We start from the raw sequence: 15,686 nt of genomic DNA on the forward strand, positions 1-15,686 counted from the left end.
CCCGATTTCAATGCTAACAATCATCTAAGTACAATCTAATGGTGATCTGCAAGCCTCTGCGACAAGAAGAGGTGATGCACTGGGAGTGCTTCTTCTCGGTCGTATTTCATTTGTGGCATCAATAACACTTCTCCGGAAAGTTTTAGCGTGGTTAGTGTGAGAATATTTCCAAAGTGACATTTATTTCAATAGAAGGTCTTACCGTATTTTTTCAGGTGAACATACGACCTGATGGCGTACGAGGCAAAGGAAATACACTGAAGAAACTCGGAGTGGGCGTGCAGGGAAGCAACAGGTGCGGTCTTACATTTATGGCATCAGTCATAACGTTTTAGCGTGGTTAGTGTGAGACTATTTCCAATGTGACATGCATTCGGATTGCAGGTGTTAACGATTTTTTTCAGGTAAACAATTGACATGCTTCTGCATGTGTTAGTGAGGCAAGTGGGGCAGGATACGTTCATCGTCTCAGGTAGTATCACAGGTGGGGCAGGATACGTTCATCGTCTGTATCGTCTGTGTGTTGGGGTGTGCGTTTGGTGTATGTTTTGGTGAGGTTTTAGTGTGTTCTTTAGTGTCTGTTGGCGTGTGCGCTTTTGTGTGTGTCGGTCCGGCATGGGTGTTGAGGTGTGTGCTTGGGTGTGTATGTGGTGAGGTTTTGGTGCGTGTTTCGGTGTGCGTTTTTGTGTGTGCTTTGGTGCGCTGGCATGCGTGTTGGGCCGGGGTGAGTGTTTGGGTGTAGGTTAGGGTGTGTGTTTGGGTGTAGGTTAGGGTGTGTGCTTTGGTGCGCTGGCATGCATGTTGGGCCGGGGTGAGTGTTTGGGTGTAGGTTAGGGTGTGTGCTTTGGTGCGCTGGCATGCGTGTTGGGGCGTAGGTTTTGGTGTGTGTTGGGGTGTGTTCGGGTTTATGTTGGGCATGTAGTATGGCATATGGTTAGATGTTCTGGAGAGCTCGTCAGAGCCCCACAGCCATAAACCGCATGGGTTGTTGCAATGTGAAACAAGTAACAACACTGTACTTAGCGTACTTTTGTCTGAGGCAGCTACATTCCCCGCAATAAAACGACAACATTTGTAAAGACAGTGGCATGATGTATTTAACGTTCAAATTACAACACATAAACGATTCAGGTGAATGGGGGAAACATCGCAATACAAAGCGCTCTCATGTTGGACGGTAATCCGTCGACGTGACGATGTTTCTGCCATGAAGCCAAGTGTGCTGGCATTTCTGTTGTCTGTCCGTGTGCTACGGTCCTTACCAGCCGCATGTCTTCAAAACATCATCCCATCGGGTACCCACTCCACACGACCTGATGGCGTACGAGGCAAAGGAAGTACACTGAAGAAACTTTTGGGGATCGGAGTGGGCGTGCAGGGAACCAACAGGTGCGGTCTTACATGGGTTCTTCACAACCTTGACTTTCACAGGGTCGGAGACGACGTCTCCACAGTTCTGAATGTCGTCATTGTAGACGGTCCCGTTGCCACATGGTCTCACAAATGCGACTCTCTGCAAACTGCACTGGATGAATAGTGTCTTGTTCCTAGGGTGGGGGAAGTGCATTTTGCTAGGGACCAGCATGTCGTCACAGAGGTAGTCGAGGTTGGGATCGGCGTAGCTGACGGAATCGGCGAGGGAGAAGACGGGAGCGTTATTACAAGTGTTAGATCTACTATCAAAAACCTCATCGTTGGGGCAGCTTGTGATGTACATTTTCCCTGTGATGTCACAGACGATGAACTTGGTGACGTCGGTGGGATGAGGCTGGAAGCCATGGCTCGCCTTGGTGACGTCACTGCTGCATTGATTTGCGATGACTGGTTCCCGGATGTCCACGTACCTGGTGGTTGCTGAAGTACAAGCAACTGACGTAATGGAGATGTAGATATTATGTGACTTTGTCAACGATATATCGCGATATCTTGGAACGACAAGATTCCATTCGATGGATATCACGATATGCTATCTTTAGTTATGTTCTTTAAATAAAGTATATTTTGATAGTAAGTGACTGTGTTAATTTTAACATAACTATCAATTTCTAAAAAATAATAGTGTTAGTGTCAACAATACATTTCACGATACGAAAAAAATGTATAAGTGTAGCGTTAGATAAAGTATCACGGTTATCGATACTACGATATATCATGACAACTTTACCTAACTCTGAACGGAGCCGTTCTGTGTAACTGCAAATGTTTGTACAGTACAGTTCTATTGGCTTGCATATAGTGACACTCAAACAACTAACTGTAGATCCATTCGTGTTCACACCATGTCCTAACGTGGGTGACGCGAAGAGTAGTGCACGAGTCATTACGCAGAGTCTATCGCATCAATGGAGTCTTGGAACCGTCCAGAGTACTACTATTCAAGGTTACCATGACTGTCCACTGACGTCATATGCTCCGTATATGACAACATTATGATCCTTTCCTCATTCACTAAATTACGTCATATGAACACAAAGTTCGTGTTAGTCTATTTAGGGCGGACTCTTGATGTGTGTTGCTTTTGTTTGTTTGCTTTCCCTTGGAAGGATAGACAGCTATTATATATAGATGTATTAAGTCATCAGCTGCTGGAACTGTGCGTAAATAACATCCTCGCGTTTTGGATACCTTCCCCACGTGACAATGTCTGAAGATACGTAACATCTCTCGTGAGTCATGTCAACATCTGTCGTAAAATCATGCCTACTGTCTACCACCATCTTAATGACATCTAAGATATATTTCAAATATTGTCGAATATCCAGAGCAGTCGTCACTCGTGAACACTGACGTCTCTTGTGAATAATGCCTAAAGCTCCCCTTGAGCTCCCCTTGAAACCCACCGTGAAAAACACCTGACATACTTCATAAATAACGCTCTGCATCCTTTGTGAATAATTTGTAACGTCTCAGCCGGACGTCTTTTGACGAATATATAATTTCTCTCGTAAGTTATGACTTCGGAATCATTGGACAGTGTCTCTTGTACTCGTTGTCAAAAATAGTTTCTGGTTTAAAATATCTAACCTGCCTCATGCAAAATGTCCGAAATCTCTCATGAATGATATCAAAATATCCCTTCAAAATAGTATCAAATGTCTCTTATTAAGAGACACACAATCTATTTCGACTCAAGCTCTGACTGGCGTGGCGTGAGGTCTTACGTGGACACGATGGGACGAGGAATCCGTTGTTGACCAGGTCAGCTTCTGTGCACGTGCGTTCCCCCTCCCAAGTACGACACAGTACCTCAGCCTCTGTAATCAGGTGTCTGTGTTATAGACGAAGGTATATGAAGTGTGCACAACACGGGGAAGAGAATAGTATGTTTCAGCATTACACTGAGCGAGTTCAGCGTTATGCTGCACTCGGTAATATTCCAGGTATATGGTAGCGGTTTGTCAGTGATCAGGTCCAGACCACACAATCCATATATCAATAGCGTGGGTATTGATCTACGCAACTGGGATACGATGACATGTGTGATATCGCAGGGTTACAGCTTTTTATTGTAAATTACCTGAAGTTACTGGGGCATCTTCTACTCTTAAGGAGAACTTGGCATCCCGGCACTTCAAGATATCAGAACAGGACTCTTGAAGCTTGGTGCCAATGACGGTCACAAAGAGTGGTCTCCCTTCCCTGGTAGTGTTGACCTTCATGATGGAAGGTCGCCCGTCTACTACCTGCGACGTGACACTGTAGAACGCTGGACCAGGGTTAGGCGTGTCATATGAGGCGTATATGTTCAGGATACCACATTCTACGTCGGTTTTCTGTAAAATAACGTATGGTTGTCCGCGATGTCAGTAGCTTCTTTTGTCAATCTGGTCTGACAATCTGATCTCGGTCAGGGTAGCTCCTTTTTCAGTATTTGTCTATAAACACTCATAAAGAAACTGTGCATTGTCAAAATGTGTCATTGTCCCAGTTTATTAGTACGATAACAATGCTAAAGATACATATAAACTTTAATGGAGAGATCATGAGTCCATAACAAAATTAATCACAATGACGTCACGAGTCCACAAGCGGGACAGGGGTCAAACGACTATGTCACGAGCTCAATAATCGGTATTCAGAACAACAGTGCATAGACGACTCATAAATCCTATCAGACGTGCAAGGAAGGCCTTGGCATGTCATGCGTTTCAATGCGTTTTTCTTAACGATCGCATGGACATGTGTTGAGCAAGTGACAGTAGTGTGTGACATCCATTTGCTCTGTCTCTCTTTCCCGGAATGCACGTGCAACAACGTATTGCACCTCTCAAGGACGAAACCACGGAACGTGGGACGTGGACACATGTTGGATACATGTCACTAATCCTTGGTGTCAACACAGGTTTGATAAATTTAGATTTTGTTTTATTTTTTTTATTTTTTATTTTTTATTTTTTTTGTATGCACAGTTTCTTTATGTACCTTTAGTATGTTATAGTCTGTTTGGCTCAAATTTGGACCGATGAATTGCAATCTTACTCGAGAACTAATAAGCATAAACTATTCAATGAAACACTGGTCATAATTAAAACATGACACCAACTCTGTGAGGTTTTTGCAGATTTTGTTGGTCATCAAACAGTTGCTACAGATCACTGTTTGTTATAAGGATGAGTGCAGAGAAAGGGGCACCCAGATGTTCGAGAGCCACACGTGCACGTGCACAAGCGCCGACACACGTTCTTATTCATTAAGGCATTGTTAATTCGTTCTCGCTGGCTATCTCTTTCTCAGCACTCCTTCCTCGAAATAGTGAACTATGTCAGTATTTTGTTGATAGTTTGTTCACGTTTTCTTCTGTTTTTTGTTTGTTTGTTTTTTGTTTGTTGTCGTTGTTATTATTAGCACAAAAATTCTGCGGAAACTTCACAGAGAAAGTATGATGTTTTGATTGTGATCAGCGTTTTATTGTGTCTTCGTGTAAGACTGCAATTCATCGGTCCGCTTTTGAGCCCAACGGGCATACTGTGAAGCTGATCTGACTTCAGTCCCCTGATACCCCCTCACCACTCTCCCATCCCCACCTCTCACTACCCCACCCGATCCGCCCATGCAGCATGAATACAAAATTATGCGATATCGGAAGGAGGTAGTAGTAGGTCAGGAAGGGACTCACAATGACTTTCTCCGTTCCGGATCCCGAGGTGGAGTTGTTTGGATGAAGAACGTAGGTGTTCCTGACAGGGTCGGTGCCGAGGGGTGTGGTCACGGAAGAGGGCGTGTCATCATCGGACGTTGCTGATATAACTTTGGGGGCTGAAATGGATTGGCCAGAGGTACGTGTTGAAGCACTGCATAGGCGCATTTTGTTACAGCGATATCAGAGTCTTATTACTAAACTTTGCTGAGCCACAATAGTCAGCTGTTACATCCGCCATTTGCACTCAGACCCGCCCCAGCGTGTGACAAATGCATCAACGGTCATAAACAGGTTGTCATTCATCAATGAGCAAACACGCATCTCTGTTCATTTAGTTATGGACGGCGGGAAAGCCCAGTGTTTAGAGCATTCGCTCGTGATGGGTTCGATTCCCCACATGGGTATAATGTATAGCCCATTCCTGGTGTCCTCCGCCCTCATATTGCTGGAAAGCTGCTAAAAGCGATGTAAAATCCAACTCACTCACTGACTCACTCATTTTCATGTTGCCACGCGCAAAGTACCGGTGCTGTTTGACTTCCGTGTTGTGTCCAGAAACAAGACGATAACAGATCTGTAACTGCCCATCAGTATTGCTTATAGGTATCGATAATCGTTAACTAAATATCGACCCATTATCAACAAATGTCTGAGAAGTAACTGTGTCCATGCTCACAGTGCTTATGACGACGCAATACAATAGCATTGTGTCGTCGTGGGTACTGTTAGTTGCTTATTAGGTTTGCCTGATGGTGGTGCCGGAGCAGGCCGGGACACGTTGTATCGAAGAATAAAAGAGGTTGAAATCCAGAAAATTCTCTGTGATCACAAACTAGCATATTCTAAAATGCCAATCAAGCATGTAAGCCTAGTTCTACCTGTGCAGCCTGTCAGACAAGCACGTGTCTACCTGTTCAGACTGTCACACACGTCTATGTCTACCTGTTCAGTCTGTCAGACAAGTACGTGTCTGCCTGTTCAGATTGTCACACACGTCTATGTCTACCTGTTCAGTCTGTCAGACAAGCCCACGTCTACATGTTCAGACTGTCACACACGTCTATGTCTACCTGTACAGCCTGTCAGACAAGCACGTGTCTACCTGTTCAGACTGTCACACACGTCTATGTCTACCTGTTCAGTCTGTCAGACAAGCCCACGTCTACATGTTCAGATTGTCAGACAAGCCTATGTCTGCCTGTTCAGCCTGTCAGACAAGCACGTGTCTACCTCTTCAGATTGTCAGACAAGCCCATGTCTACCTGTTCAGACTGTTACAGACGTCTATGTCCACCTGTTTCGATTGTCAGACAAGGCAATCTCTACCTGTTGAGTCAGCCAGTACCCATGCTTACTTGTTTAGAAAATCAAACAATCCTGTCATCCAGTCCAGACTGTCAGACAAGCCTATATGTCCCTGTTCGGAAAGCAAGACAATGATAATGTGCTCCTGCTCACACTGTGGACACCACTTACCTGTACAAGAGCGCTTCTTGATGTCATACACCAGGTTATCAATCTCCCCGAAGCTGTTGAGTTTGTAGAAGTGGGTGCAACTTGGTTGACTGGCGACGTTGTTGAGTTCCTCCTCGTTGACACTGCCTACCCCAACGGTGAACATGATCACCCCTTTGTCTTTGGCCTTCTGAGCTGCAGCAACAGTCGCAGGACGATCTCCTGAAGCACCATCTGTCAGCAGGACAGTCACTCTCTTCGCATTGGCACGGGCGCCTTCACTCGCCGTGAAGACTGATGACGTCAGAACATCAATGGCGGCCGCAGTGTTCGTGGTCTGTCCGGTCTTCTGAATTCTGTCAATGGCACTGCTCAAGGAGGCCAAGTCCGAGTGTCTGCGTGTCCATACAGGGAGGGAGAGATGTTGTCATACACACACATATATATGCATGCATACATACATGCATACATACATGCACACATACATCCTACCATCCGCACATACATACAAAGGTGCACACTACACGCGGGCAAAGTACAGTAGTACAAATAGTATTAGACGCACCTCAGCTACAAGTCTATAATGCTTAACGAGTACAGATCGTGCACAAGTGTTTGTGGACGTTCTAGCAAATCGTATACAATCTGTCACTGATTTTGACAGATTTCACACGCAGAGCTGAATGACCAGCGCAGTACCTGTCTTCATTAGCCCGGGAGTGATGCTAGCGAAATGTATCATTGCCAATACCTGGATATTATTCATACCTGTTCAGGTGGATGACGTCACCAACATGGCTGCTGAACTCGACAACGGCGGCCTGAACGCCCTGTTTAGATATGTTGAAATCACGTAAAATGTTGATGACAAAGCCCTTGACTCGCTCAAACTCATCTTGGTGAATACTTCCAGACCCGTCAAGGATGAAGGCGAGATCCAGCTCGGAGGAACAACCTGGGATACAATCATGCATAGCGGAGCTCTCGCTAAATTTGTCATGAAGAACATCATAATATATTAGTCAACACTGATACACAAGATAGACAAGTAACTATCCAGTCCTGGGCCGTTACGGCATATGAACGAAACAAGTCGAATATGTATGGTGTCCTATAATTGCCATAGCGTGGCGCGTAAAAAAAGAACGACGTCGTGGGCGACGTCTCTAACGACGTCGCATAAGAAAGAGTACGTCAACATCGACGTCGTGCAGAAATACACAATAGTGATCTACGACAAAAATACAAAATCGACGTCGCGTACGACGTCGAGGACGAGATCGTGTTCGGGATTTCTTAGATTGGAAAGCCGCGAAAATACTTTTCGTGATGCATTTGTGCTGCTAAGGATCTCTAATCAATGATTTCATTTTCAACTTTGCTACGTATTTAAGTAAACTAGTTGAGCGGTTAGTGCTACAACAACTTAAGTAAAAAATCTGTCGAATGTAGTTAATGTTTGATGATAATGAAAACGGTGTTGTTTTAAGGAAAAAGACTCTGGTTTTGTACAAAATGTAAAATGTGTCCAATCAAGAAACGAAATATGACATTTGTACCACCGGGTTGCCATGTGAACCAGCGGGTTTTATGAGTGAATTTAGTTCATTCAGTTCATTAGTTGTGAGTTATTTATTTTCTTACGTAAACTGAAGTTGCATGCTATACGAATGTTGGAATTGACAGTTTTCATCATTATTTCCACAACGGCAAATGCATAATAGGTTTCTTTCTATTTCCCGTGGTGGAGGATACACATATGTGAATGGTTATATGTGTATTGTGAACAAGATGAAAAGGGGAGAATGGATCTCGTGGAGATGCATTCGAAAAGACATATCAGTTTCTGCAGTGAATGACATAATCTCCCAAATACTTGGATACCACAACCACGGATCTGTACACTAGAAAGCCAAGGTGAATCAGATATGTCTATAGGCGCATCAGTCTGTACATGTATGTCTACAGGCGCATCAGTCTGTTCGTGTATGTCTATAGGCTCATCAGTCTGTTCGTGTATGTCTACAGGCGCATCAGTCTGTTCATGTATGTCTACAGGCGCATCAGTCTGTTCGTGTATGTCTACAGGCGCATCAGTCTGTTCGTGTATGTCTATAGGCTCATCAGTCTATTCGGGCATGTCTATAGGTGCATCACTCAGTGCAGGAATGGCATTACTCTGTACTGTTTACTCAAGGTAAACACGGAAAAAAGAGATTGATATGGATAAGATCTGAAAGAGGTCTAGATACAAACGATAGTGAGTGAGTGGGTTGAATTTTACGCCTAAGTTTTACGCGGTCTGTACATAATCGAGTCTGGACCAAACAATCCGGTGATCAACAACATGAGCATCGATCTGCGCAACTGGGAACCGATGACATGTGTCAGCTACGTCAGTGAGCCTGACCACCCGATCCCGTTAGTCGCCTCTTTCGACAAGCATCGTCGGCTTTTACGACAAGCATGGGTCGCTTCAGTACAACTTCTTAAAATATATTTCTTCATTTGATAGCTATCTTCTTCTGCCTAAAGATATATATTATCCACTCTGTAAATACAAAACTTGTAACCATCATCTGCATGTCGAGGTTGGCCGTTGCCTTAGTAGAGAGAGAGAACTTAGGACATGTAAACTGCGTATGTCACTATAGCCGATGAAGTCCACTTCCTGTTTAAATGTGAATACTTTCGTGAATACAGATCCAAATTTATCCGAAATAAATACAAACTGTTCCCTAGTATAATAAGTACAAACAGTTGTTGAGTAGTAGAAATGTAAAAGAAATCAAGAACCTTGCACAATTCATCTGTATAATAGACAAGTGCCTTCGAGTGTGATTGTATACATATCTGCCGAATTTCTAAAGCGGATTTTAGATATTCATAATTGTTTTCAGTCGAAAAGTCTTTATGTCGCCAGTTATTTCCACAATATAACCGTCATTTTGAAAAGTAAAACTTACTTCTGCACGGACACTTTTTCCCCTTTACCACCTTGCGTGGCCTTTTTGAGCTATGCAGACCTGATAACAAAACCACTATCTTTGACCTAAACCATGGAAGATTAAACCATCCATTCTCGCTTCAAGCTCCGTTGTATTGATCTGGATGCAGATAAGATTTTGACAAACACCATAGACAGCTCCCCGCGTTTGTGTGGTCATCCAGTCGAAAATGTTGGGAAATATTTCTTCACATGCAATAAATGCATGGAATTATACAAAAACTCCACTGTTTATCTACAAGGAATTAGTACAGTACTATGAGGATATGCATCACTCACTAGCAATGATCTGCACAAATTATTAAAAAAGCGAACTACACTTTGCGCACAATGTTTGCTTCAAATACTACATTTTGGAACTTTATACAGTGACATGTAGGTATGATGTATGAATCTGGATACTTACCTGTGTCAAGTTTAAATTGCTTTTGAGAGTCCGGGCCAAGTAGGACCAACAGAGACTAAACACTTTTGATTGAGACTGTGTTGAAAATGGAGTATGAAAATGGCTATTAAAGTGGTATATAGGTAGATATAATACTAATTTGTGAATTAAAACACAATTCAAGACTCAGGTGTGAGGTTTAACCTGCTTTTAAGGGTCCGAGCAATAGTGTCGGTGATTATGTCGGAAGTGTATGGAAGAGATCGTTTCACTTGCAGATGGGTTATGGTTTATGTACAAGGAACAGTCACTTTCTTGGGTGGTATATGTTTATATATAGAAATAAAAACACTTTCGGGTCCACAGAAATGTCACTAAAGTATTAACCCTTTTTAAATCCTGTTTCGTTAAACGATTCTTCTTTTAGACGTAACCTTGGTCAGTCACGTTCAAAGGCCGATAACCCTGCAATATAGACAGACATCGCCCGCGACGTCGCTCACGACATCGCCCGTTTTTTTGTGTAGCCCGAAAATATTTTACAACGCGACGTCGCGCAAGACGTCGTCTTTTTTATGCGACGTCGGACGCGACGTCGCTCTTTTTACGCGCCACGCGATGGCAATTTAATTCTAGGGACTATTGTCTAATGATCTCCTTGGTATTTGGAACACTTGTCCCATTCCGTGTTCTACAAGATACTGCGTGGAATCTGGAATATCGGATAATGTGTGAACTTAAAAAGGCTTTTGACGCAGAAGTATGACGTCGAGTCCACGGTATACATGGATGACTTGATTTTTTCATGGAAATATGATGCAGGAAACACTATGAAGATAATGCTGATCTCATGAGCATGTCTGGTGATGCCATGAGGTTAAGCTAGTATTCGAATCATTCCTGAACAAATGTAGAGTGTGAATTTAAAGCGGCTGAGATGCAAGTTTCCGGACATATTCCATTAACTATAAATCCTGGTGTACTTTCGACGTTGTTTGTGTCATTAAAGTATTAGAAATGCGAAAGGGGGGGGGGGAAATAACAGCAAATGGTGCGTATGCGTCACATGAGACATCTACTATAAACATATGGGATGAGGTCCCTCACCTTGACGCTGACCCTCACCCTAACACCCTTACGTATCTCATCTTGGCTACACTCTCTTAGATCACTCAACAAAACTGCAGTGCATAATTAAGTTATCTGCTGTAAAGCTTTGGTCAAACTTGGTCATACTCTCTAGAGACTCACCCAATTCTCTCATCCCTTTTAAAGCTTGGGTCCAAGTGGATCATACTGTCTAGAGACTCACCCAATTCTCTCATCCCTTTTAAAGCTTGGGTCCAAGTGGATCATACTGTCTAGAGACTCACCCAATTCTCTCATCCCTTTTAAAGCTTGGGTCCAAGTGGATCATACTGTCTAGAGACTTACCCAATTCTCTCATCCCTTTTAAAGCTTGGGTCCAAGTGGATCATACTGTCTAGAGACTCACCCAATTCTCTCATCCCTTTTAAAGCTTGGGTCCAAGTGGATCATACTGTCTAGAGACTCACCCAATTCTCTCATCCCTTTTAAAGCTTGGGTCCAAGTGGATCATACTGTCTAGAGACTTACCCAATTCTCTCATCCCTTTTAAAGCTTGGGTCCAAGTGGATCATACTGTCTAGAGACTCACCCAATTCCCTGATCGTCTGTGAGGCTATGATGTATTTGTTCATGTACGCCCCTTTTCTGTACACTGAAGACCAGAACTGGGCTTGCGATACCGTGTCAGCGGGTAGAACTGGGAGGTTTTGTGAGAGTATGAAAAGGACGGCGCCCAGTCCAGAGTACAGTGGCTTCCTGAGATCATTCCACCGGACACGTGTCCAGTCAATGCCAAAGGATGACTTGATGAGAGCGCATGTGTTCCGTATTGGTTGTGCGCAGGCGGAAGTCTTGACAAACATGTCATAGTCCACCTGAAAAGTAAAAGCAGCACTTGCATAAAATCGACGAAGGACTTTGGAGATTCCATTGTCTATACCAGGCTGGAATAGGTGCACAGTGGAGTGGAACAGTGCACTGTCTATTCCATATTGGCTTACAAACTGTTAACAAACAGCTGCACTGTCTAGTCAAGACTGGGTCACACACTGCAGTCAAACAGCTGAACTGTCTACGCCAGACTGGGTTCGTAACACACTGCTGTCAAACAGCTGTATTGTCTAGTCCACACAGGGTTACACACTTATCAAACAACTACATTATCTAGTCAAGAAGGGCTTAATTACACGCTACTCTCAAACAGCTGCACTGTCTAGTCCAGACTGTGCTACATCACTGCCCTCAAACAGCTCCACTGTTTAGTGAAGGCTGGGTTAATGATACCCTGCTGTCAAACAGCTGCACTGTCTAATCCACACTGGGTTAAAACCTTATCAAACATCTACATTATCTAGTCGAGAATTGGTTAGTTACACTCTGCTCTCAAACAACTGCACTCTCTAGTCCAGACTGGGTTGATGACACGCCGCTGTCAAACAGCTGTACTGTCTAGTCCAGAATATATGTTGCTGTCAAACAGCTGCATAGTCTAGTCCAGATTGGATTAATGACACACTACTGTCAACCAGCTGTACTCTCTAGTCCAGAATGGGTTACGTGAAGCTGTTACACAGCTGCATTGTCTAGTCAAGACAGGGCAACTCGCTGCTATCGTGTGTCTGCGTGTGGAGTAGACAACCATACCTTCCATATTCCCCCATCGTAACCGACGCTGTAGGTCTCGGCAGCCTCGCCATCTTGACTCTCCACAAACGCTAGACGCCGTAGTAAAAATCGGTCATCCGTGAATATGCACTGGGCTCTTATCCTGTCTATCACAGCCTCCACTACTTCCTGCCCAGCAGTGTCCTCAGTAATTGTCAAGTCTGCCCCCTCGACAGCGGCCAACACCACCAACATCAACACCGACGCTAGCGGAGACATGGCAACAGAGGCCAAGCGTGTCGAGATCTCAGTGTTCGTAATTCAGAAAAACGCTGATTGAGTCGCTGACGTCCACTTGGCGAGTGATGGAAGATATCACATCATCAAGGTACCTGAGCACCTTCTCTGTAGATAAAGTCAAAAAGAAACCGAAAAAAAGTGCCACTGTCTCTCAGAACTTACGCTACGCAGCGTCGAGAGTCACTGTGTTTTTGAAACCCTCGCGTTATAGGTCTTCTGAAGAAGACCACAACAGGTGCCTACTGCGTTCGTCTGAGTGTCTCGTTTCGCAACCTACACCCGCCAACAGAGGAAGTTATCACGTCTAATCTTATATATGTTATAGGCAGGATGCTAGGAGTGGGTCGGCGTGATCTGATGAAGGCACTACAATTGTTTGGCGGGTTAAAGTGTGACAAGTATGATGGTATACATTGTCTCCATTGCTGTGTCACGTGACCATCTGTACAGGCCCCGGGCGAGGCTGACACTGGAATGGCAGGAGGGTGTGGCAGGACGTGACTTAGTCGGATGGCCACAACTTTGTCTCATGTAGAGACGAAGCTGCATCGGAGTATTATCAACAATATGGCCACCCACACACAATGGCCATCAGTTCTCGCTCACGTGTGAAGCAGCGAGAATCACGCGCCGGCCGCAGTGATTCTTATATGCGTTTGTACAAACACAAAATCATTCTTACAGAAATAACGAACTTGAATTTAGATGGGATTAAACAACTAGGCTTGGTATGCTGATTGGAAATGTTTGTGCATTATTTGTACTGTTCGCCTCTGCGGCAGATCAACGGTTACAGATACGATGAAAAACATAGCAAATGGTGAAATGGTACCGGTGTCTATTTGAATGATATGATTGAAATTGGTTACACAATGAATAACACCTCTCTTGTATTCCACAATCAGTAACTGTGTGTAGATCAAACCACATATCAAATCAATGGAGGGTGAGTGGCCGAACAAGCACCACCAAGTCGGACAACGACTTAGTGAGTCAGTGAGTGAGTTTAGATTTTTACAAATATTCCAGTAAGATCAAGGCCGAGGAAACCTTATTTAGCCTTCACACATTCTACCCATGTGGGTCTTCGGCGTGATGTGCGAACGCCTTAACCACTAGGCTACCCCGAAACGTCCAAACACAGGCTACGGGTGTGAGGTTTAGCTTGCATTGGCCGTAAGACAGGTTACGACACCCGGCAATGCACAAAACATTAACATGAGATAATATCCTAAACACATGGCTCATCAAATATTCCATCAAGGGCGATAACTCAATGTATGTGTACTATACAAGAGGTGTACAATGAACATGAGTTATTATTGTCCAAGAGTGTCCGTGGCCACTCTCGGGTAGTAGTTTAGGATGAGGGACAAGAGTAAGGGAAGACAAGAGTCGACGGTAGAGATGAAGACAGCAGCAGCCATGTTTTATCACTGTTTGGTTGATTGACGGCCAAAATGGTATACACAGTGGTAAACATGTGACAGAACGCACATCGGGACTGAGTAGCCAATGATCCCGATGTGGAGACCCGCTCTGTCACTTACACACATTCAGAAGTCCGACGGCGATTCTTCAACGTCGACGTAGTCGTAGGTGGGGTGACGGCCTTGGCCGACACCTCGACTAGACGCACAATCTGTCCACTTCTGTCGATGATCTAGTCTCCATGGTTGGTCTTGCTGGTTGGTCTCGCTGGATGGTCTCCCAACTGACCATATCAGTCAGGTTTTTATACACAGGGCCATTACGCCACATCGTGCAAGGTCACTGGTCCATGCACATTTACACACGTAAGATTCGCCGACGTAGGGAGGTGTTAGATCATTTGAATACATGAAGTTTTAAGGAAACTTATTGAAATGATTTAGTCTACGACATTATTATTAATTACTTTAATTGTTCTCAAAACAATAATTGATTACCACCAAAGACATAACTTGCAATCAGTGGTACATATTGGTGATAGAATGTTATGTACAATATATGCAGAGAAAATACATGTAATTAATGTGTTCAAATAAACTGGTCGGGGTGTTAACTCTGGTGCAGACATCGCGATGGTATAGTAACAGATATCACATAAAATGAAACGAATTGCAGTTAATTCACAACTACTAGATACGCATGGGAACCTTATATACATTAAATGTAATAGGCTTGATATGATAAGCTCATGATATGCCTGGACACCGTGTTTCACATTGCAAATAATTCAAACAACACATTAAGTAACATAAGGCTCAAGAAACATTCACACGGAAAGAATAGAACATGTCAGAATATTTAATGATTGTGACGACTGATTTAATGACTATGTTGACACGATCAGAATACCAAGAAAGAGATATTAAAGATTTTGAAATATGACTAAACATGGCTTAACCTTCCTATTTCATATATAATATCTAGCAATAATATATATTACTAACATTAAACAATGAAATTCCTCTGTTCCAATTAATCAAACATCAGACCAGTCTGTAAGTCAGTGTCTGTCTTGTCAAGTACAGTCAAGTACACAGTTTAAACCAACCAAAATAACAATGTAATAAACATAAAATCACATTTACAAGTTAAAACAAAAGTGTCACAATACAAAATGGTGTAACAAAACCAAAAAAGTACCCTTAATTGAATACCAGAGAAGTGATTACAGCAGTAAGGGGAGTGGTGGAAGTACATGACGTCATCTCTCGGCA

The 15,686-nt window shown here is 43.6% G+C and overlaps 1 protein-coding gene across 1 annotated transcript; it reads right to left on the minus strand.

Annotated features, from left to right (window-relative positions):
- Positions 1-1,258: 1,258 nt before the first annotated feature.
- Positions 1,259-12,960, minus strand: LOC137280195 (uncharacterized). The gene is made up of 7 exons (XM_067811928.1): positions 12,721-12,960; positions 11,666-11,951; positions 7,364-7,550; positions 6,617-6,963; positions 5,117-5,256; positions 3,518-3,773; positions 1,259-1,854 (listed from the first exon to the last, which is right to left on the minus strand). Exons 1-7 carry the CDS (start codon positions 12,958-12,960, stop codon positions 1,259-1,261), a joined length of 2,052 nt encoding a protein of 683 aa, XP_067668029.1.
- Positions 12,961-15,686: the final 2,726 nt, after the last annotated feature.

The sequence above is a fragment of the Haliotis asinina genome, chromosome 1 (genome assembly GCF_037392515.1).
Source record: "Haliotis asinina isolate JCU_RB_2024 chromosome 1, JCU_Hal_asi_v2, whole genome shotgun sequence".
Taxonomy (NCBI): Eukaryota; Metazoa; Mollusca; class Gastropoda; order Lepetellida; family Haliotidae; genus Haliotis; species Haliotis asinina.